Genomic DNA, 23,989 nt, shown 5'->3' on the forward strand with positions numbered 1-23,989 from the left:
GCGCCACCCATGGTGCTGCTGATTTGGCTCTGGCTGTACTCCCCGGAGGAACCGTCACCCTCACCGGTACTCAACAGAATATTGGTTGGAAAGCGAGATACACTCTGGGGACTCCTGCACTACCTGGCTACCTGATGGAATAAAAGCCCACAGGCCCCGAATAACAGCCCGCAGGTCCCGTGTTTGCACTGTGGTGATGGGCCCGGCCGCCTGGGGTAACTGGCCGCCATCTTGGACAGGGAGGGATCAGGGTGCCTGCGCGGCTATCTTGCTCATTGCTTTCTCCCCGAGGACAGGCTTGGGTTGCAGCACCTCCACGGCCATCTTGGTACAGGAGCAGAGTGTGGGCGGGGCTTCAGCAACCCAGTGACCAGGAGAGAAAATCATTGCCTCATTGATTTTATTCTCACTTTGCACACAGTGGATGAAGAACTGAACCCAACGAGAGCAGAGGGAGGGAGGAAAGAAATGTTGGAGATAGTGCGATGGGTTTGGATTTCAGCACAGGGAGGAGGGAGAGTGTGTGGAATGGGGATTTACAGCTTTGGGGGAACAAGAGAGGAAAGAACGTTCCATAGAAACTAGAATTGTCTGTCCTCAATTTCTGTCTACACTTCCAGTGCTGACTTTTGTAAACCCATTTTACAGGATATTAGATGAGCATTTGCAGACGGGAAACTCGAACCAAACATGATGTCAAGATCTGACAGTCACTCCATTCATCAGGACCTGAATATCATCGGCCTTTTAAAGTAGGAGAAATGTTTGTCTGTTCTGTCTGGGAACAGATTTCAAACATCAGTGTGACTGGAAAAGCACCGAGACACACACACACCCGAGTGAGAGTGTTCCAGTGCACTGACTGTGGAAAGAGTTTTAACCAGTTACACAGCCTGAAAAAACATCGCACCATTCACAGTGGGGAGAAACCATACATGTGTTCTGTGTGTGGACGAGGCTTCAACTGATCGTTCAACCTGGAGAGACACAAGGACACCTGCACCATGGAGAAACCATGGGAATGTGGGGACTGTGGGAAGGGATTCAGATCCCCCTCCAGACTGGAAACTCATCGGCGCATTCACACTGGGGAGAGGCCGTTCACCTGCCATGTGTGTGGGAAGGGATTCACTCAGTCATCCAACCTGCTGATACACCAGCGAGTTCACACTGGGGAAAGACCGTTTACCTGCTCTCAGTGTGGGAAGGCATTCACTGATTCATCCAACCTGCTGACACACCAGCAAATTCACACTGGGAAGAGGCCGTTCATCTGCTCAGTGTGTGGGAAGGGATTCACTCGTTCATCCCACCTCACTTCACACCAGCAAGTTCACACCAATAAGAGGCCATTTAAATGTTCTGACTGTGAAAAGAGCTTTAAAAGCAGAAATGATCTGATGAAACACCAACGAGTTCACACCGGGGAGAGGCCATTCACCTGCTCGGAGTGTGGGAATCGATTCACTCGGTCATCCAGCCTGCTGGAACATCAGCGAGTTCACACTGGGGAGAGGCCGTTCACCTGCTCGGAGTGTGGGAAGGGATTCACTCAGTCGTCCAACCTGCTGAGACACCAGCGAGTTCACAAGTGACAGCAGCAGTTGGATTTTGCTATTACTGTTGCTGTTAATCACATCCAGGACTGAACCATGTTCACTCGGACAGTTGGAGTTTGTTTCTACTGATGTAATTAATCCCTATAACTGGGCTGGAGTTTAATTTTCTGGATATCATTGAATCATAGAATGGTTACAGCACAGAAGGAGGCCTTTTGGACCATCGAGCCCGTGCCGGCTCTCTGCAAGAGCACTTCAGCTAGTCCCACTCCCTGCCCTTTCCCCGTAGTCCTGCTTCAGATACTATCCAATTCCCTTTTTGAAAGCGATGATTGCGTCTGCCTCCACCACCCTTGCAATCAGTGCATTCTAGATCCTAACCACTCGCTGCGTAAAAAGGTTTTCCTCATGTCGCCTTTGATTCTTTTGTCAATTATCTTGAATCTGTGTCCTCTGGTTCTCGACCCTTCCGCCAATGGAAACAGTTTCTCTCTACTCTGTCCAGACCCCTCATAATTTTGAACACCTCTATCAAATCTCCTCTCAATCTTCTCTGCTCTAAGGAGAACCCCAGCTTCACCAGTCTATTCACGTAACTGAAGTCCCTCATCCCTGGAATCATTCTCGTATATCTTTTCTGCACCCTCTGTCAAACAACTGTCAAATAAATCAGCTTTGTTTCCCACATACAGTGAGTCGATTCCTTGATTTCTTTAATTGATGTCCTGTTACCGACTGTTTGATTTTTGAGCCTTTTTTTCTTTGTGAAATAAAGACTTGTATTTATAAAGTGCCTTTCACCACCTTAGGACGTCCCAAAGCCCTTTACAGACAATCACGTAACTTTTAAGTGCAGTCGCTGCTGTAATGTCGGAAATGCAGCAACCAATTTGAGCACAGCAGGCTCCCACACACAGCGATGTGATAATGACCAGATAATCTGTTTTAATGATGTTGGTCGAGCGATAAATGTTAGCCAGGACACCGGCGAAAACTCCCACTTACTTTGAAATAACGTCATGGGATATTTTACGCCCACTTGAGAGGTCAGATGGGGCCTCGCTTGAATGTCTTGTGAAAGGCAGCACCTCTGACAGTGCAGCGCTCCCTCTGTACTGTATTGGAATGTTGGCCTAGATTTTATGCTCCAGGCTCTGGAGGTGGACTTGAACTGACTGACTCAGAGACTAGAGTGCTACCACTGAGCCACAACTAACAGCTTATTGCTCTGGATTATTTCAGTTCTCTTACCGTCTGTTACTCTCCTGGACAAATCCGAGCTTCCCATACCTTCCACAGTACCTCTCCCAGTCTTGGGATCCAGAGAAGGTATTGGTAACATATCCATGTACCTGCCCTGGGAGTGTTTGATGGGACAGTGTAGGGAGATCTTTATTTTGTATTTAACCTGTGCTGTACCTGCCCTGGAAGTGTTTGAAGGGCCAGTGTAGATGGAGCTTTACTCTGTATCTAATCCCCTGTACCTGCCCTGGGGGTGTTTGATGGGACAGTGTAGAGGGAGCAGTACTCTGAATCTAACCCCTGCTGTATCTTTACTGGAGTTTTTTGGGACAGAGTAGAGGCATCTTTATTCTGCATTTAACCAGTGCAGTGTCTGCCCTGGGAGAGTGTAGAGGGGGCTTTACTGTCTATTTAACCCTTGCAGTACCTGCCTCAGGAGAGTGTAGAGGGAGCTTTACTCTGTTTCTTGCCTGTGCAGTACCTGTCCTGGGAGTGTTTGATGGGACACTGTAGAGAGAGCTTTACTCTGTATCTAATCCCCTGTACCTGCCCTGGGGGTGTTTGATGGGACAGTGTAGAGGGAGCAGTACTCTGAATCTAACCCCTGCTGTATCTTTACTGGAGTTTTTTGGGACAGAGTAGAGGCATCTTTATTCTGCATTTAACCAGTGCAGTGTCTGCCCTGGGAGAGTGTAGAGGGGGCTTTACTGTCTATTTAACCCTTGCAGTACCTGCCTCAGGAGAGTGTAGAGGGAGCTTTACTCTGTTTCTTGCCTGTGCAGTACCTGTCCTGGGAGTGTTTGATGGGACACTGTAGAGAGAGCTTTACTCTGTATCTAACCCCCCCTGTACCTGCCCTGGGAGTGTTTGATGGGACAGTGTAGATGGAGCTTTACTCTATATCTAACCCGTGCTGTACCTGCCCTGGGAGTGTTTGATGGGACAGTGTAGAGGGAGTTTTATTCTGCATCTAACCCGTGCTGTACCTGCCCTGGGAGTGTTTGATGGAACAGTGTAGAGAGAGTTTTATTCTGTATCTAACCTGTGCCGTACATGCCCTGTGAGTGTTTACATAAGAACATAAGAATTAAGAGTAGGAGTAGGCCATTCGGCCCCTCGAGCCTGCTCCGCCATTCAATGAGATCATGGCTGATCTACCTTAACTCCACCTTCTTGCACTATCCCCATATCCTTGATTCTCTTAATATCGAAAAATCTATCGATCTCTGCCTTGAATGTACTCAATGACTGAGCGTCCACAGCCCTCTGGTGTGGAGAATTTCAAAGATTCACCACCCTCTGAGTGAAAAGGTTTCTCTTCTTTTCAGTCCTAAATGGCTGACCCCCTTGGGTTCTAGACTTCCCAGCCAAGGGAAACACCCTCCCTGCATCTACCCTGTCAAGCCCTCTAAGAATTTTGTATGTTTCAATGAGATCGCCTCTCATTAGAAAAATAGGTGCAGGAGTAGGCCATTCGGCCCTTCTAGCCTGCACCGCCATTCAATGAGTTCATGGCTGAACATTCAACTTCAGTACCCCATTCCTGCTTTCTCGCCATTCTTCTAAACTCTAGAGAATATATGCCTTGTCTACTCAATCTCTCCGCATAGGAAAATCCCCCCAATCCCAGGAATCAGTCTGGTGAGCCTGGCCGTGAATATGGGTTGAGTTTCCATCAGGGCTTCGATGCAATCATCCACGATAAGCTCATGGGTGGGAAGGGCCTTGTTTGCAAGCGAACGGACGTTCTGGAGGGAGACGCGGAGAGGTTCGGCGATGGCCGCCCCACTGTCTGCATCCATATGATCAGTGCTTGAGGGGGCGAAGGGGGGAGCTGGACGGGGAGGAAATTGGCAAGATTAGCCCCCAATGGGCCCGCTGGGTGGGAATGTCGGCGAGAGGGTAGGATGGGGCTGTCGGGGTTGCTGCTCGTGAGGAGGCAGCAACGAGTGCCTCTATGGGCCCTTCGGAGGATGCTGCAGGCTTGTCCAGGAGGGAGTCAAGCCTGGGACAGCGGCAGGAGAGTAGGGAGGTCAAAGAGTAATGAAGGATGGGGTAGGGATTTGGGAGGGCAGAGTATCCGAGAGAGAGAGGAGATGAAAGGAGGTGCGACGATAGGAGAGAGCGGTCAGGCAGAGATAGAGGGAAAAGGAAAAGTGGAAAAGTTTTGAATGGCTCGGGACCCGAGCAGCAGCCATGGTGTGCACCTGAATGGACACGGGAAAAGCTCAGGTTACATCGGCCTGGTTACATGTGATAATTAATGGGATACATATTTCCTGGCAGCAGGGAATAGGTTGGAGACAATAGTGGGGAGACCAGGGTCAAAGTCCGAGATCCCATGGAGGGACAAAGCCAATGGAAGCAGGATGGGGCTGACACGGAGCATCGACAAACTGCTGACCAAGTTCAGAGACAGGTGTAGTAGGCGAGTGAAGTCCAGAGGCTATTTGAAGGGCAGAGAGTTCGTGGATGGAGGTTGCCGTGGGAATGAGAGTCGGTGGCAGTAAAGAAAGCTGATGCCGAAATAGACACAAGTTGCAGGTTACCATAGATCAAAGTGGCGGAGAAAAAGTAAAACCACAAGCCAGCGAGCAGCAAAGCTGGAAACCGGTAGAACGAGTCACCGGACAGCAAGTGAAACAGCAGGTGTTAGCTATAGGCCAACAGCGCTGAAAAACCACTCGAACCAGTTCAGCAGATACACAGCTGCAGTTTCAATATTTTAAAACTTTTTTTTAGCAGCAGAGATAGAGACAAAGCAGATAAATCTTAGTGTAATCCAATGTAGTCCAGTGCAGACACGTAATCTAAATGTCCGCTGAAGTCCAGGAGATCGGAAACCTATGTGAGAAATGAATTCAGCAGCTGAAGACATTGAAGCGACTCAATAGCAGAGCAGAGACACAGCCGCTGAGTCACATAGTGTGGTCAGTAGAGCAGCGTAATCCTGTTGGTGACGGAATCAAGTTTCAGCAGAGTTCCGGCAGGTGAATGAGCTCCGTGAGAACAGAGACACGCTGGGTCAGGGGGTGGGTGGCGCACTCGGCAGGAATAGCTTTAAACCTGTAGTTTGGGCTGAAATGCCTTCACCATCAGAGCCAGGGTATCTTAAGCAACATGAGAAAGGAGATTGGGGGAAGAAAAGGCAAAGGATGGCAATGGATGACCAGGGATACAGTTGAAGAGAAGAGCAGCTCAGTAAGGAGCTGTCAGCCCTGGAGACATCTTGAATCCAATATTAACCAACCACACAGTCACTGACACCAATCTCCTCTTGTCTGATACAAACCAACCCCACAGGCCCAGAAAGATTAAACTCAGACCATTTTTCTGATTGGGTTTGTGTCCATTCCCATGCCAAGAGGATTGCTGTACCAGAAGGGGGGCAACATTTAGGAACACTCAATTCTCCACCAATTCCCATTCTCCTTTTTGGTGGATAATGGAGGTGTCATGTATAATGTGCAAGTCGGTAAGAATTGCCAGTGAGGATTAATCAGCACTTTCTAATTGGAGATGTTAATCAGTGGAACCTTTCAGACAGTGAATTGTAGATTTTTTTCCCAAAGATCACTTTAGGATTGAAGTAATGGTTCATAATATTATTGTAAACTAATTTCTGATGAGAGTCTCTGAATTAAGGGGAAAGATCACAGACAGCGGTAGTGGGGAAAATGTTGGAATCAATTATTAAAGACGTTTGACAGGATCAGTCCAAGTCAGCATGGATTTATGAAAGGGAAATCATGCCTGACAAATCTTCTAGAATTTTTTGAGGATGTAATTAGTAGAGTGGACAAGGGAGAACCAGTGGATGTGGTGTATTTGGATTTTCAAAAGCCTTTTGACAAGGTCCCACATAAGAGATAGTGTGCAAAATTAAAGAACATGGTATTGGGTGTAATGTATTGATGTGGATAGAGAACTGGTTGGCAGACAGGAAGCAAAGAGTAGGAATAAACAGGTCCTTTTCAGAATGGCAGGCAGTGACTAGTGGAGTAGCGCAAGGTTCAGTGCTGGGCCCCCAGCTATTTACAATATACATTAATGATTTGGACGAAGGAATTGAATGTAATATCTCCAAGTTTGCAGATGACATTAAGCTGGGTGGCAATGTGAGCTGTGAGGAGGATGTTACAAGGCTGCAGGGTGACTTGGGCAGGTTAGGTGAGTGGGCAAATGCATGGCAGATGCAGTATAATGTAGATAAATGTGAGGTTATCCACTTTGGTGGCAAAAACAGGGAGGCGGAATATTATCTGAAAGGTAACCGATTAGGAAAAGAGGAGTTGCAACGAGACCTGGGTGTCATGGTACATCAGTCATTGAAAGTTGGCATGCAGGTACAGCAGGCTGTGAAGAAGGCAAATGGTATGTTGGCTTTCATAGCAAAAGGATTTGAGTATAGGGGCAGGGAGGTCTTACTGCAGTTGTACAGGGCCTTGGTGAGGACACACCTTGAATATTGTGTACAGTTTTGGTCGTCTAATCTGAGGAAGGACATTCTTGCTATTGAGGAAGTGCAGCGAAGGTTCACCAGGCTGATTCCCGTGGTGGCAGGACTGAAGAAAGACTGGATCGACTAGGCTTATATTAATTGGAATTTAGAAGAATGAGAGGGGATCTCATAGAAACATATAAAATTCTGATGAGATCGGACAAATTAGATGCAAGAAGAATGTTCCCGATGTTGGGGAAGTCCAGAACCAGGGGTCACAGTCTAAGGATAAGGGATAAGCCATTTAGGACCGATATGAGGAGAAACCTCTTCACTCAGAATTGTGAACCTGTGGAATTTTCTACCACAGAAAGTTGTTGAGGCCAGTTCATTAGATATATTCAAAAGGGAGTTAGATGTGGCCCTTACGGCTAAAGGGATCAAGGGATATGGAGAGAAAGTAGGAATGGGGTACTGAAGTTGCATGATCAGCCATGATCATATTGAATGGTGGTGCAGACTCGAAGGGCCGAATGGCCTACTCCTGCACCTATTTTTGATGTTAACGGACACTGCAGCCCCGAGAACAAAATCAGCAATATATCCAGAATATTAAACATCAGCCCAGATATGGGGTTATTAACATCAGCATAAACAAACTCCAACTTTCAGAATGAACATGATTCAGTCCGGATGTTGTTAACAGCCGCAATAACAGCAGAATTCAACCTCTCGGTCATCCACCCTGCTGAGACACCAGTCACTTGTGAACTCGCTAGTATCTCAGTAGGTGGGAAGACAGAGTGAATCCCTTCCCATACTCTGAGCAGGTGAAGCACCTCTCTGCAGTGTGAACTTGCTGGTGTCTCAGCAGGTGGGATGACTGAGTGAATTCTTTCCCACACAAAGAGCAGGTGAATGGCCTCTCCCTGGTGTGAACTCGCTGGTGTATCTGCAGGCTGGATGAATCAGTGAATCCCTTCCCACACATGGCACAGGTGAACGGCCTCTCCCCAGTATGAACTCGCTGGTGTGCCATCAGAATCCTTCCCAATTCCCGAACACCCCCGGATGTCGAGCCCCCAGCCCCGGCCACTGCGGAGCCACGCCCACGCGACGCCAACCACACATCCACCAACCGCCATCTGCGCAGTCAACCCGTCCACCCCACTCCGAACACTCCCAGCATCGAAGCATTGACCATGCTCGATCAGCTCCGTTGGGCAGGCTACATCGTCCATATGCCTGACATGAGAATCCCAAAACAAGTGCTATACTCAGAACTTCGACATAGCAAGCGAGTCCCAGGTGGGCAGAGGAAATGCTTCAAGGACACCCTCAAAGCCTCCTTGAAAAAGTGCAACATCCCCACCGACACCTCCCAAGACCACCCAAAGTGGAGAAGAAGCATCCGGGAACGTGTTGAACACCTCACGTCTCATCGCCAAGAGCAAACTGAAGCCAAGCGTAGACAGCAGAAGGAGCGCGCAGCAACCCAGGCACCCTATCCACCGGTTCCTTCAACCATCATCTACCCCACCTGTGACAGAGACTGCAGGTCCCGCATTGAACTCTTCAGTCACCTGAGAACTGCGAGGGACTGCCTATGATATTGATTATGTTGTCCAGTCCCTTCTGTACACAGCCATGGCCACCTTGTCCAGACAGAGTCAGACTGACTATTTTTATTAGCCTCCCTACAAGCTTTCTTTGTTCAATAGTTAGTGGAGGCCTTGAAACTGACGACCATTTTAGCTGTAAGGAAATCCTAATTTGATCAGCATTCTCTTTACTTTTAACTTTAATGTATCTGACAGGTAGCAGTGTGTTTAACTCTATCCTGATTATTTCAAAGTCAGTTTCTCTATGAAGAATGTGGCACAGCCTCGATGGTTTAAAAAGTTCTCTCACTCTCCTGAGCCACATTAGTCATTTCATGTTGTGCTGTTGTCGATAACTGAGCATGTCTGAGACTCGTTTGTTCTCACACACACACACACACACACGTATCCCAATATCATGCCACATGTGATATCTGATCCAAGCCATTTGAGGTGATCTTATCAAAAGATCGTGGGGTGTCCGAAGATCTTTGCTCATCTCCCTCTGCATGGTCCCGCTGTCTCGGGTAGTGGCCAGGCGAGCAAATTCAGTTTCCTTATTGTTTAGTATAGGCAATGACACAAACATCTCCAAGAGAAATCTTAGCAATTTACTACAATTCCCTGACTTTAACAAGAATTTACATTAACACCAGATTGTACCCAGGTGATTTATGACAATTCGCCCAGGAACAATGAATTAAGAAAAATTCCTATTTGGAGGTGTGATTTTCCTGTTTTCCTCTTATATCCTCACTCACTTCCTCTCATTAAATTTTATACAGTGGTCACTATTTCATTCATGAGCCCCAGAGGAACTTTACTGTCTAATACAATATTATCATATTGTCTTCAAAAAATCGATCAAGCATTCCCACTTGGTCCAAGTTTTGACCCATTTTCTTTGTTTAATTTTATTTAACCAACCTCTTCTTGGACCTTTTATTCCCCAAAATATGCCAGAGAGCGATTCAGTCTACAAGAGGAAGGATGGTAGTTACCTTTAGCACAACAGTCTCCTCCAAAAACTTATTTCTGAATACACAATTTGGACAGAATCACAGAGACTATACCTTTTCAAAAATAAAACTTAATTATCTCCTTAATTTTCAGCTAAATTTCCCTTCCCATGTCTTTGAACAGCAATTCTTATCAATTTATATAATCAATTTTAATTTCACAAACAAATTATGCTCAAACTTTGTCATTTTACAAAGAAGACAAAAGTAACATTTGCGTTTGGATGCAAGTCATTTATCTTCCCCTTTGAGCAGTGTGTCTTGGACAACAGGATTACATCAGATATATGGCACAGAAACAGGCCATTCAGCCCAACCAATCCAAGCCGGCATTTACGCTCCACTCAAGCCTCCTCCCTTCTTTCCTCATCTAACTATATCAGCACAACCTTCTATTCCCTTCTCCCTCATATGCTTGTCTAGCCTCCCCTTAAATGCATCTATACTATTCGCTTCAACCACCTCCTGTGGTAGCAAGTTCCACATTCTCACCACTCTCTAGGTAGAGGTTTCTTCTGAATTCCCTAGTTGATCTCTTGGTGACTATCTTATGTTGATGGCCTCTAATTATGCTCTTCTCCACAAATGGAAACACTGTATCTACTCTATCAAAACCTTTCATCATTTTAAAGACATTAGGTCACCACTCAGCCTTTTTTCAAGAGAAAAGAGCCCCAGAAATGCGAGGGTATACCCGATAGGTAGACCCTCACATTTCTGGTATCATCCTTGTAAATCTTCTCTGCACCCTCTCCAGTGCCTCGATATCCTTTTTATAATATGGTGACTAGAATTGCACACACAAAGTCTAACCAAGGTTCGATACAAGTGTAACGTAACTTCACTACTTTTCCATTCTATAACAATTCAATTCTATAACAATTCAATTCTATAACAAATCGATCCCAATAATTTAACTCAATAGTTTAAAGTCTTAAGTCCAACTTTGTCAGCATGCTGCGACATTCGATGTCTGCAGATAACTGGAGGTAATTGTTTTTAACTGCTAGATTTTTTGCTATGCCATCAACCGCTTATCAAACTGGAGCTGGCATTGCCTAATATGGTAGTCTCTGGCTACGACATAGTCCAGAGACACAAGTCTGCATTTTCTTCAACATACATCAACAATGTTAGAAGCGCATAAATACACTGTGGTCTTCCTGTGGCAAGCACAAACCACAAGTCTCTGGACTTTTCTTATTCTAACGTATTTCTAATCTAAACATTCTATGATGAAAATATTCACGGCCAGTTGGTTGCAAACACCATCTGTTGCTCAGTGAAATATCTCTCTCTCTCGACTGATACCAACCACATTTTCCCCGATATGGAATGAACTAAACATGAACACCTTTCAGAAGCAGAATTAACCGAGTTCCATATGCCAACACCCCTCTCATCTTCCATTCACTTCAATTGAAAGGAAAACGACAGATTGTATCAGTCGGGATTTGAAAGATATTTACAACAGATTCTAGATATTCTTAAGAGTTAGCATCGTTCTCTGTTCTGTCCACTCGAGGAGTTTGATAACAGATTTTCTCCTGTGAATATGGAGCTGGATTATTGGGCCGTGATGTGTTTACTTGTTCATCTTGTTGACTCTAAACCGTTGCCAATTATTTGATGTGATCTGTATTTTCTTAAATACATTTTCTGAGTGGATTCAAATTTAAATTGAACCCAGGTTTGCAGGCATGATGCTCCATTCACACATCAAATGTGAGAGGGACGTTGTGGGGCACGTGCTAAGTCCAATAGCTGAAAGTGATTAACAGACTGGGTTTTGTGTTCAGTGACCCCGGACGTGTTACCGATACCTTCCCTGGATACCAAGGCTAGGAGAGGCACTCTCGAAGGTTTGGGGAGCTGGCACTTGTCCACGAGAGTAACCAAAGGTCTAAGAACTGAAATAATCCAGAGTTAGAAAGGAGAAAAGGCCCAAAAATGGAGCAGTCAGCAACAGGACATTAATTAATGTCCTCTTATCCTGGAGACATTAAACATCGACACACTGTGTTATTGAAACAGCAAAGTATTATATTCCAGCCCAGTTATAGGGGTTATTAACATCATCAGAAACAAACTTCAACTGTCAGAATGGACACGATTCAGTCGGGCCGCGATTAACAGCAGCAATGATAGCAGAATCCAACCCCTGCAGTCACTTGCGAACTCGCTGGTGTCTCAGCAGTGTGGGATGACTGATTGAATCCCTTCCCACACACGGAGCAAGTGAACGGTCTCTCCCCAGTGTGAACTCGCTGGTGTCTCAGCAGGTGGGATGACTGAGTGAATCCCTTCCCACACTCAGAGCAGGTGAACGGCCTCTCCGCAGTGTGAGCTCGCTGGTGAATTAAAAGGTGGGATGAACAAGTGAATCCCTTCCCACACTCAGAGCAGGTAAACGGCCTCTCCCCAGTGTGAACTCGCTGGTGTGCCAGCAGGGTGGATGAACAAGTGAGTCCCTTCCCGCACAAGGAGCAGATGAATGGCCTCTCCCTAGTGTGAACTCGTTGGTGTGTCAGCAGGTCGGATGACCGAGTGAATCCCTTCCCACACTCAGAGCAGGTGAATGGTCTCTCCCCAGTGTGAACTCGCTGATGATTGAGCAGGTTGGAAGACCGAGTGAATCCCTTCTCACAAACGGAGCAGGTGAACGGCCTCTCCCCGGTGTGAACTCGCTTGTGTATCAGCAGGTCAGATGACCGAATAAATCCCTTCCCACACACAGAGCAGGTGAATGGCCTCTCCCCAGTGTGAACTCGCTGCCGGTGTGTCACCAAGCTGGATGACGTAGTGAATCCCATCCCACACACGGAACAGGCGAATGGCCTCTCCCCAGTGTGAACTCGCTGGTGTCTTAGCAGGTCGGATGACCGAGTGAATCCCTTCCCACAGTCAGAGCAGGTGAACGGTCTCACCCCAGTGTGAACTCGCTGGTGTTTCAGCAGGGTGGATGACTGAGTGAATCCCTTTCCACACATGGAGCAGGTGAATGGTCTCTCCCCTGTGTGGTTGCGCCGATGAATTTCCAGCTCAGACGGGTAGCTGAATCCTTTCCCACAGTCCCCACATTTCCATGGTTTCTCCAGGCTGCGGGTGTCCTTGTGTCTCTCCAGGTTGGACAATCAGTTGAAGCCTCGTCCACACACAGAACACGTCTACCAGGCTGTGTAACTGGTTAAAGCTCTTTCCACAGGCAGTGCACTGGAACACTCTCACTCGGGTGTGTGTCTCAGTGCTTTTCCACTCACACTGATGTTTGAAATCTTTTCCCACGAACAGAACAAATATTTCTCCTTCCGCATTCAAAGGCCGATGATATTCAGGTCCTGATGAATCGAGGGACTCTGTCAGATCTTGATGTGATGTTTCACTTGAGTTTCCCTCCTGCAAATCCTCTCCTTCTAATACGCTGTAAAAGGAGTTTACGAAAGTCATCACTGTAAGTACAAGACAGTAATTCAGAACAGACAATTCTAGTTTCTATTGAAAATTCTTTCCTTCTGCTGTGTGGTTTTAAATATTGACTTAATAAAAATAATAAAGAGGGAGAAGATAGTTTTTGAGAGTAAACTAGCAAGAAAGAAATACAGGCAGTCAGAGCTTCTGCAGGTATATAAAAAGGAAGAGATAGCTAAAGTAAACGTCGGTCCCTTAGAGGATGAGACAGAGGAATTAATAATGGGAAACAGGGAAATGGTAGAAACTTTGAACAAATATTTTGTATCTGTCTTCACGGTGGAAGATGCTAAAAGCATCCCAATAATAATAGATAATCAAGGGGTCATAGGGAGGGAGGAACTTAAAACAATCACTATCACTAGAGAAAAAGTACGAGACAACCTATTGGGACTAAAGGTGGACAAGTCTCCTGGACCTGATGGCCTGCATCCTAGGGTCTTAAAAGAAGTGGCTGCAGAGAAAGTGGATGCATTGGTTGTAATCTACCAAAATTCCATGGATTCTGGCGAGGTCCCAGTGGATTGGAAAACCTCAAATGCAATGGTCCTAGTCAACAAGGGAGGGAGCAGAAAGCAGGAAACTATAGATCAGTTAGCCTAACAGCCATCATTGAAAAAATGCTGGAGTCAATTATTAAGGAAATAGTAGAAGGACATTTAGAAAATCATAATACAGTCAAGCAGCGTCAGCATGGTTTTAGGAAAGGGAAATCTTGTTCAACAAATTTGCTAGAGTTCTTTGAGGATGTAACGAGAAGGTGGATGAAGAGGAACCAGTGATTGTGGTGCATTTGAATTTCCAGAAGGCATTCGATAAGGTGCCAGATAAAAAGTTACTGTATGAGATAAAAGGTCACGGGGTTGGGGGTAATATATTAGCATGGATAGAGGATTGGCTAACTAACAGAATACAGAGAATCGGGATAAATGGTTTATTCTCGGGTTGGCAGTGACTAGTAGGGTGCCACAGGGATCAGTGCTGGGTCCCCAACTATTTACAATCTATATTAACGACTTGGATGAAGGGACTGAGTGTAACGTGGCCAAGTTTTCTGACGATACAAAAATGGGAGGAAAAGCAATGTGTGAGGAAGACACAAAAAACCTACAAAAGGACATTGACAGGCTAAGTGAGTGGACAAAAATTTGGCAGATGGAGTATAATGTTGGAAAGTATGAGATTATGCATTTCAAGTTAACGGTTAAAGGCTATTTATCTGAATGGACGCAGCATTCGTAACAAGATACATATGTCAGCTATGGCTCAGTGGGCAGCACACTCGCCTCTGAGTCAGAAGGTTGTGGGTCTAAGTCCCATTCCAGGAACTTGAGCACATAAATCTAAGCTGACACCGCAGTGCAGTGCTGAGGGAGTGCTGCACTGTCGGAAGATGCCTCCGCAAGATCCTGCAAATCCCCTGGGAGGACAGACGCACCAATGTCAGTGTTCTCAATCAGGCCAGCATCCCCAGCATCGAAGCACTGACAACACTCGACCAGCTCCGCTGGATGGACCATATTGTCCGCATGCCCGACATGAGACTCCCAAAGCAAGCGCTCTACTCGGAACTCCTACATGGCAAGCAAGCCAAAAGTGGACAGAGGAAACGTTTCAAGGACACCCTCAAAGCCTCCTTGATAAAGTGCAATATCCCCACCGTCACCTGGGAGTCCCTGGCCAAAGACCGACCTAAGTGGAGGAAGAGCATCCGGGAGGGCGCTGAGCACCTTGAGTCTCGTCGCCGAGAGCATGGAGAAATCAAGCGCAGGCAGCGGAAGGAGCGTACGGCAAACCAGACTCCCCACCCACCCTTTCCTCCAACCATTGTCTGTCCCACCTGTGACAGAGACTGTAATTCCTGTATTGGACTGTTCAGTCACCTGAGAACTCACTTTTGGAGTGGGAGCAAGTCTTCCTCGATTTCGAGGGATTGCCTATGATGATGATGATGACACTGTCGGAGGTGCTGTTTTTCGGATGAGATGTTAAACCGAGGCCCCGTCTGCCCTCTCAGGTAGACATAAAAGATCTCATGGCACTATTTCGAAGAAGAGCAGGGGAGTTACCCCCGGTGTCCTGGCCAATATTTATCCCTCAATCAACATAACAAAAATAGATTATCTGGTCATTATCACATTGCTGTTTGTGGGAGCTTGCTGTGTGCAAGTTGGCTGCCGTGTTCCCACATTACAACAGTGACCACACTCCAAAAGTACTTAATTGGCTGTAAAGTGCTTTGAGACATCCGGTGGTTGTGAAAGGCGTTATATAAATGCAAGTCTTTCTTTTTAGACGAATTAGTGGCACAATAGAGATAAATGGGTTTTATCTAATAGCCATTACAGAGATGTGGTTGCAAGGTGACCAAGGTTGGGAATTAAATATTCCAGGGTAAATGACTTATCGAAAAGACAAACATAATGGAAAAGGGGGCGCAGGGGTAACCCTAATAATAAAGAATGACATAAGGAAAGTAGTGAGAAAGGATCTTGATCAGAAGATCAGAGAATCAGTTTGGGTGGAGATAAGAACAGAAGAGCATAAGCATTAGGAGCAGGAGAAGGCCATTTGGCTCCTTGAGCTTGCTCCGCCATTCAATAAGATCATGGGTGATCTTCTATCTCAACTCCACTTTCCTGCACTATCACCATATCCATTAATTCCCTTAATATCCAAAAATCTATCGATCTTTGTCTTGAATATACTCAACGACTGAGCTTCCAAAACCCTCTGGGGTAGAGAATTCCAAAGATTCACAACTCTCTGAGTGAAGATATTTCTCCTCATTTCAGTCCTAAATGGCCGATCCCTTATTCTGAGACTGTGACCCCTGGTTCTAGACTCCCCAGCCAGGGGGAAACATACCCTGGCAAGCCCTGTAAGAATCTTGTATGTTTCAATGAGGTCACCTCTCATTCTTCTAAACTCTAGAGAATATAGGCCTAATCTACTCATTATCTCCTCATAGGACAATCACCCCATCCCAGGAATCAGTCTGGTGAACCTTAATTGCATTCCCTCTATGGCAAGTATATCCTTCCATAAGAACATAAGAAATAGGAGCAGGAGTAGGCCATGCGGCCCCTAAAGCCTGCTCCGCCATTTTATATGATCATGGCAGATCCGATCATGGACACAGGTCCACTTCCCTGCCCGCTCCCCATAACCCCTTATCGGTTAAGAAACTGTCTATCTCGGTCTTAAATTTATTCAATCACCCAGCTTCCACAGCTCTCTGAGGCAGCGAATTCTACAGATCCACAACCCTCAGAGAAGAAATTCCTCCTCATCTCAGTTTTAAATTATACCCTTAGTTTTAGTCTCCCCTATCAGTGGAAACATCCTCTCTGCATTCACCTTGTCAAACTCCCTCATAATCTTATAAGTTTTGATAAGATCACCTCTCATTCTTCTGACTTCCAATGAGTAGAGGCCCAACCTACTCAACCTTTCCTCATAAGTCAGCCCCCCTCATCTCCGGAATCAACCTAGTGAACCTCTCTGAACTACCTCCAAAGCAAGTATATCCTTTCTTAAATATGGAAACCAAAAATTTACGCAGTATTCCAGGTATGGCCTCACCAATACCCTGTATAACTGTGGCAAGACTTCCCTGCTTTTATACTCCATCTCCTTCGGTAAGGAGACCAAAACTGTACACACTACTCCAGGTGCAGTCTCACCAGGGCCCTATTAAATTGCAGTAAGACACCCTGACTCTTATACTCAAATAAAGGCCAATTTACTATTTGATCGCTTAATTGCTTGATCTTCCTGCATGTTAACTTTCAGTGATTCGTGTACAAGGACACCCAGGTCCCTCTGAACACCAACATTTCTCAATCTCTCACCATTTAAAAAAATAATCTGCTTTTCTATTTTTCCGACCAAAGTGGATAACTTCATATTTCTCCACATTATATTTCTTTTACAATTTCTTGCCCACTCACATAGCCTGTCTATATCCCCTTGAAGCCTCTTTGCATCCTCCTCACAACTTACATTCCCACCTAGCTTTGTTTCATCAGCAAACTTGGATATTTACATTTGGTCCCCTCATCCAAATCATTGATATAGGTTGTGAATAGCTGGGGCCCCAGCACTGATCTCTGCGGTACCCCACTAGTTACAGCCTGCCAACCTGAAAATGACCCGTTTATTCCTACTCTAACAAGGGGCAGAAAACACTGATGCATGTAGTTTACAGGCCCCCAAACAGTAGCTAGAAGAACATAAGAAATAGGAACAGGAGTAGGCCATACGGCCCCTTAAATATATTCAATGACCCAGCTTCCACAGCTCTCTGAGGCAGTGAATTCCACAGATTTACAAACCTCTGTGCTCCATATACCTTGGTTAGATCACATCTGGAGCACTGTGCATAGTTCTGGTCTCCATATACCTTGGTTGGACCACAACTGGAGCACTGTGCACAGTTCTGGTCTCCATATACCTTGGTTAGACCACATCATCATCATCATCATAGGCAGTCCCTCGGAATCGAGGAAGACTTGCTTCCACTCCTAAAGTGAGTTCTTTGGTGGCTTAACAGTCCAATACGAGAGCCACAGACCCTGTCACAGGTGGGACAGGCATTAATTGGGGGAAGGGGTGGGACATTTGCCGCACGTTCCTTCCGCTGCCTGCGCCTGACCTCTTCACACTCCCGGCGTTGAGATTCGAAGAGCTCAATGCCCTCCCGGATGCGCTTTCTCCACCTAGGGCGATCTTCGGCCAGGGACTCCCAGGTGTCAGTAGTGATGTCGCACTTTACCAGGGAGGCTTTGAGGGTGTCCTTGTAATGTTTCTGCTGTCCACCTTTGGCTCATTTGCCGTGAAGGAGCTCCGCATAGAGCAATTGCTTAGGGAGCCTTGTGTCTGGCATGCGAACTATGTGGCCTGCCCAGCGAAGCTAATCGAGTGTGATCAGTGCTTCAATGCTGGGGATGTTAGCCTGGGCGAGGACACTGATGTTGGTGCATTTGTCCTCCCAGGGGATTTGAGGATCTTGCGGAGACATCGTTGGCGATCTATCTCCAGCGACTTGAGGTGTCTTGTGTACATCGTCCATGCCTCTGATCCATACAGGAGGGCGGATATTACTACAGCCCTGTAGACCAAGAGCTTGGTGGTAGATTTGAGGGCCTGGTCTTCGAACAATCTTTTCCTCAGGTGGCCAAAGGCTGCACTGGAGGCAATGTTGAATCTCCGCATCAATGTCTGTCTTTGTTGATAAGAAGCTCCCGAGGTATGGGAAGTGGTCCACGTTGTCGAGGGCCGCGCCGTGAATCTTGATGACTGGAGGGCAGTGTTGTGCGTGAGGACGGGCTGGTGGAGGAACTTTGTCTTAGGGATGTTAAGCGTAAGGCCTATGCTTTCATATGCCTCAGTAAATACATCGACTATATCCTGGAGTTCAGCCTCAGAATGTGCGCAGACGCAGGCGTCGTCCGCATACCGTAGTTCAATAATAGAGGTTGGGGTGATCTTGGACCTGGCCTGGAGGCGGTGTAGGTTAAACAGCTTCCCACTGATTCTGTATTTTAGTTCCACTCCAGCGGGGAGCTTGTTAACTGTGAGGTGGAGCATGGCAGCGAGGAAGATTAAAAAGAGGGTTGAAGCGATGACGTAGCCCCGTTTGACCCCGGTCCGGACGTGAATTGGGTCTGTAATGGATCCGCTGGTAAGGATCACGGCCTGCATGTCATCATGGAGCAGGTGAAGGATGTTGACAAACTTTTGGGGGCATCCAAAATGGAGGACGCCGCTCCATAAGCCCTCACAGTTGACAGTGTCAAAGGCCTTTGGAAGATCGAAAAAGGCCATGTATAAGTGCTGGAGCACCGTGCACAGTTCTGGTCTCCATATACCCTGGGTTAGACCCAGGGTCGGCACAACCATTATTTGAGATGGTGGGGGGGGGGGGCGGGGGGAATGGCATGGATCAAATCTTGCGGAACAATTTCCTTTGTAGCTTCACGGAACAAACTCAGGGGAACAATTCATCTGAAACTAGTTGTTTGTTTCCAACACAAATTACACTTTTGAAATAACAATACAGAGCATTGAGCTTTGAATGGTTGGCCGTATTAATGAGATAGTTTATTTTAATTCAACATCATGGTCGATGGAGACGGCACCATTTTAATCTACAGTGCGCATCCTAAGTGGTTTTAGACCCGGAGAAGCTGTTTACGCCTGGCTGAAGTTTCACGGGCTAATGGGATTTGTGCAGTCGCGGACTCAGCAGAAAGAAGGCTGACTTGGGCAGACTATCTCACGTCTCTCCTGCATCTGGTTTTTGCCTCTCCCAGGAGATCACATGGCTCCGGTTGGGGTGGAGTGTCGAATGTTTTAGTATAAGGGGTGTCACAGTTGTGGTGAGGCAGATTGGTTGGGCTGGGTGCTCTTTGCCTTTTCGTCATTGTTCATAGGTTTATATGTAACCCTTAGGGCTGCTGACCCAGGGCCGTGTGGCTCTTTGTCGGCCGGTGCGGACACAATGGGCCGGAATGGTCTCCTTCTGCACTGTAAATTTCTATGTTTCTATCTCTTGATTTCCATGTGACTCACCCACAATGTCAGTTTCTTCTCCTGCGGATGACACACAGAAGGAAAACCCCGCCCCGGAAGTTGGTGCCTGCTGCTGCCTTTCAGGACCACCTGTAAGGTTACTAATTGTCAGAAAAGCACAGAAGGAGACCATGAACTATAAATTGATTAATACAAGCTTTTGGAATTAAGTTGGACAATTAAGGACATTCTGTGGTCAGGAACCAAAACTGACTTCATGCATAACAACAGTGGAGTTGTTGCATGAGGCCCTGAACTTGATTGACCAGAATGGGGAAAAACAAACGCACTGGAGTCACCAAGTCTGTAAAAAGACCGGACAACAAAGGAATACACCAGTTGCACATTTTCTTGGGACAAGGTGTTAAGATGAGAAATCCATCATCATCATCACAGGCAGTCCCTCGGAATCGAGGAAGACTTGCTTCCACTCCCAAAATGAGTTCTTTGATGGCGGAACTGTCCGATAGGAGAGTCACAGACCCTGTTACAGGTGGGACAGACATTCGTCGGGGGAAGGGGTCGGTGGGGCTGGTTTGCCGCACGCTCCTTCCACTGCCTGCGTTTGGCCTCATCATATTCTTTGCATTGGGACTCGAACAGCTCAACGCCCTCCCGGATGCACTTTCTCCACCTCAGGCGGTCTTCGGTCAGGGTCTCCCAGGTGTCAGTGGTGATGTTGCACTTTACCAGGGAGGCTTTGAGGGTGTCCTTATAACGTTTCCGCTGTCCTCCTTTGGTTCATTTACCACGAAGGAGCTCTGCATAAAGCATTTGCTTAGTGAGTCTCGAATCTGGCATACGAACTATGTGGCCTGCCCAGCGAAGCTGATCGACTGTGGTCAGTTCTTCAATGCTGGGGATGTTAGCCTAGACAAGGACACTGATGTTGGTGCGCCTGTCCTCCCAGGGGATTTGCAGGATCTTGCGGAGACATCGTTGGTGATGTATCTCCAGTGACTTGAGGTGCCTTCTATACATCGTCCATGCCTCAGATCCATACAGGAGGGCGGGTATTACTACAGCCCTGTAGACCATGAGCTTGGTGGTAGATTTGAGGGCCTGGTCTTCAAACACTCTTTTCCTCAGATGGCCGAAGGCTGCACTGGCACACTGGAGGCGATGTTGAATCTCCGCATCAATGTCTGCCTTTGTTGATAAAGAGACTCCCGAGATATGGGAAATGGTCCACGTTGTCGAGGGCCGCGCCATGAATCTTGATGATTGGAGGGCAGTGCTGTGCGGCGGTGACAGGCTGGTGGAGGACCTTTGTCTTACGGATGTTAAGCGTAAGGCCCATGCTTTCATATGCCTCAGTGAATACACTGACTATATCCTGGAGTTCAGCCTCTGAATGTGCGCAGACGCAGGCGTCGTCCGCATACTGCATCTCAGGGACAGAGGTTGGGGTGATCTTGGACCTGGCCTGGAGACGGCGAAGGTTAAACAGCTTCCCACTGGTTCTGAAGTTTAGTTCCACTCCAGCGGGGAGCTTGTTAACTGTGAGATGGAGCATGGCAGCGAGGAAGATTGAGAAGAGGGTTGGAGTGATGACGCAGCCCCATTTGACCCCGGTCCGGACGTGAATTGGGTCTGTAATGGATCCGTTGGTAAGGATCATGGCCTACATGTCATCGTGAAGCAGGCAAAGGATGTTGACAAACTTTTGGGGGCATCCGAAATGGAGGAGGATGCTCCATAGACCCTCACGTTTGACAGTGTCAAAGGCCTTTGTAAGATCGAAAAAGGCAATGTATAAGGACTGGCGCTGCTACCTGCATTTTTCCTGCAGCTATCGCACTGCAAAGATCATGTCTGTTGTGCCCCGTAGGAGATGAAATCCACATTGTGATTCTGGCAGGAGCTCCTCGGCCACAGGGAGAAGTCGATTGAGGAGAACTCTAGCGACAACTTTCCAAGTGGCTGATAGCAGGGAGATTCCCCTGTAGTTGCCACAGTCAGACTTGTCCCTTTTTTAAAAAATGGTCACAATCTCTGCATTTCTGAGATCTCCCAGCATGCTCTCCTCCCTCCAGATGAGAGAGATGAGGTCATGTATCCGCGCCAACAGCGCCTCTCCGCCATACTTTAGCGCCTCAGCAGGGATTCCATTCCCACCCATAGCCTTGTTATTCTTCAGCTGTTTTATAGCTTTGCCTACCTCGTGCAACGTTGGAGTTTCACTGAGTTGGTGGCGGGTCGCATGCTGCGGGATGGAGTCGAGAACAGTCGAGACAAAGGCAGAGTCTCGATTGAGGAGATCTTCAGAGTGCTCCTTCCATCGGGCCCCGACAGCCTCGGTGTCCTTGATGAGTGTTGCCCCGTTCTTGGCCAGTAGTGGGGTGGGGCCTTGGGAGTTTGGACTGTAGGTGGCCTTGACTGCAGTGAAGAATCCTCGCATATCGTGGCTGTCAGCCAGTTGTTGTATCTCCTGTGCTTTCTCCATCCACCACCTGTTCTTTAGGTCCTGGGTTTTTTATTGGACCCGACCCTTGAGCTGTCTGTAATGTTGTTTTGCAGCTCCCGAATTGGGTTGTTGCTTGAGGCTCAGAAATGCTTTGCGCTTGCGATCTATTAGTTCTTCGATCTCCTGATCATTTTCATCAAACCAGTCCTGATGTTTTCTGGTTGAGTGACCGAGTGTCTCTTCACAGGCCCTGGTTATAGAGGCCTGGAGGGCAGACCAAGCACTGTGGGCATTCAACATCTCAGGGTCATCAAGGCATGCCAGATTGGCTGTGAGGCATTGGCTGTATAGGGCTCTCTTAGCTGGGTCTCTCAGTGCCCCGGCATTAACTTTTTTGCGACACTGCTTCTGCTGTCCCCTCTGCTTTGGGGCAATGTTAATGTTGATGGATCAGATTAGGCGGTGGTCCGTTCAGCAGTGGTCAGCTCCTGTCATGGCGAAGATGAGAAATCAACTTGAGCCTTGCAGACTCAGTGTGCAAATGGGAAAACAGACGAGTCCATTATTGCAGTCAATCAACCAAGGGGACCACAAAACAATCTATCGATGCAAACACTTTATCTCGGGATTGCTACCAGTGCCACGTGATAGTCAGAGTAGGAATCGCAGGATAGCGCAGATGAATACGTGGCTTGAGCAGTGGTGCAACAGGGAGGGATTCAAATTTCTGGGGCATTGGAACCGGTTCTGGGGGAGGTGGGACCAGTACAAACCGGACGGTCTGCACCTGGGCAGGACCGGAACCAATGTCCTAGGGGGAGTGTTTGCTAGTGCTGTTGGGGAGGATTTAAACTGATATGGCAGGGGGATGGGAACCAATGCAGGGAGACAGAGGAAAACAAAAAGGAGGCAAAAGCAAAAGACAGAAAGGAGATGAGGAAAAGTGGAGGGCAGAGAAACCCAAGGCAAAGAACAAAAAGGGCCACTGTACAGCAAAATTCTAAAAGGACAAAGGGTGTTAAAAGAACAAGCCTGAAGGCTTTGTGTCTTAATGCAAGGAGTATCCGCAATAAAGTGGATGAATTAACTGTGCAAATAGATGTTAACAAATATGATGTGATTGGGATTACGGAGACGTGGCTCCAGGATGATCAGGGCTGGGAACTCAACATCCAGGGGTATTCAACATTCAGGAAAGATAGAATAAAAGGAAAAGGAGGTGGGGTAGCATTGCTGGTTAAGGAGCAAATTAAGGCAATAGTTCGGAAGGACATTAGCTTGGATGATGTGGAATCTATATGGGTAGAGCTGCAGAATACCAAAGGACAAAAAACGTTAGTGGGAGTTGTGTACAGACCTCCAAACAGTAGTAGTGATGTTGGGGAGGGCATCAAACATGAAATTAGGGGTGCGTGCAATAAAGGTGCAGCAGTTATAATGGGTGACTTTAATATGCACATAGATTGGGTTAACCAAACTGGAAGCAATACGGTAGAGGAGGATTTCCTGGAGTGCATAAGGGATGGTTTTTTAGACCAATATGTCGAGGAACCAACTAGGGGGGAGGCCATCTTAGACTGGGTGTTGTGTAATGAGAGAGGATTAATTAGCAATCTCGTTGTGCGAGGCCCCTTGGGGAAGAGTGACCATAATATGGTGGAATTCTGCATTAGGAT

At 47.1% G+C, this 23,989-nt stretch overlaps 1 protein-coding gene, 1 long non-coding RNA gene and 1 pseudogene across 4 annotated transcripts in view; 1 reads left to right on the forward strand and 2 right to left on the reverse strand.

The window, feature by feature from the left end:
- LOC139273850 (uncharacterized) overlaps window positions 1-23,989 on the reverse strand; it is a 697,517-nt gene that overhangs the window by 440,089 nt on the left and 233,439 nt on the right. The gene's annotated exons all lie outside the window — the stretch shown is intronic.
- LOC139273845 (zinc finger protein 420-like) overlaps window positions 1-23,989 on the forward strand; it is a 101,196-nt pseudogene that overhangs the window by 9,314 nt on the left and 67,893 nt on the right.
- Window positions 9,434-23,989, reverse strand: part of LOC139273835 (zinc finger protein 774-like) — a 40,569-nt gene continuing 26,013 nt past the window's right edge. For 2 of the 3 annotated variants that reach the window (XM_070890911.1, XM_070890913.1), the window contains one exon: window positions 9,434-13,283. In XM_070890911.1, the coding sequence (XP_070747012.1) occupies window positions 11,992-12,852 (861 nt within the window). In that variant the 5' untranslated portion in view covers window positions 12,853-13,283 and the 3' untranslated portion in view covers window positions 9,434-11,991. Of the gene's footprint in view, window positions 13,312-23,989 lie in introns of all 3 variants that reach the window. The other variant, XM_070890912.1, reaches the window with a different exon arrangement.

The sequence above is a fragment of the Pristiophorus japonicus genome, chromosome 9, assembly GCF_044704955.1.
Source record: "Pristiophorus japonicus isolate sPriJap1 chromosome 9, sPriJap1.hap1, whole genome shotgun sequence".
In the NCBI taxonomy this organism is placed as follows: domain Eukaryota; kingdom Metazoa; phylum Chordata; class Chondrichthyes; family Pristiophoridae; genus Pristiophorus; species Pristiophorus japonicus.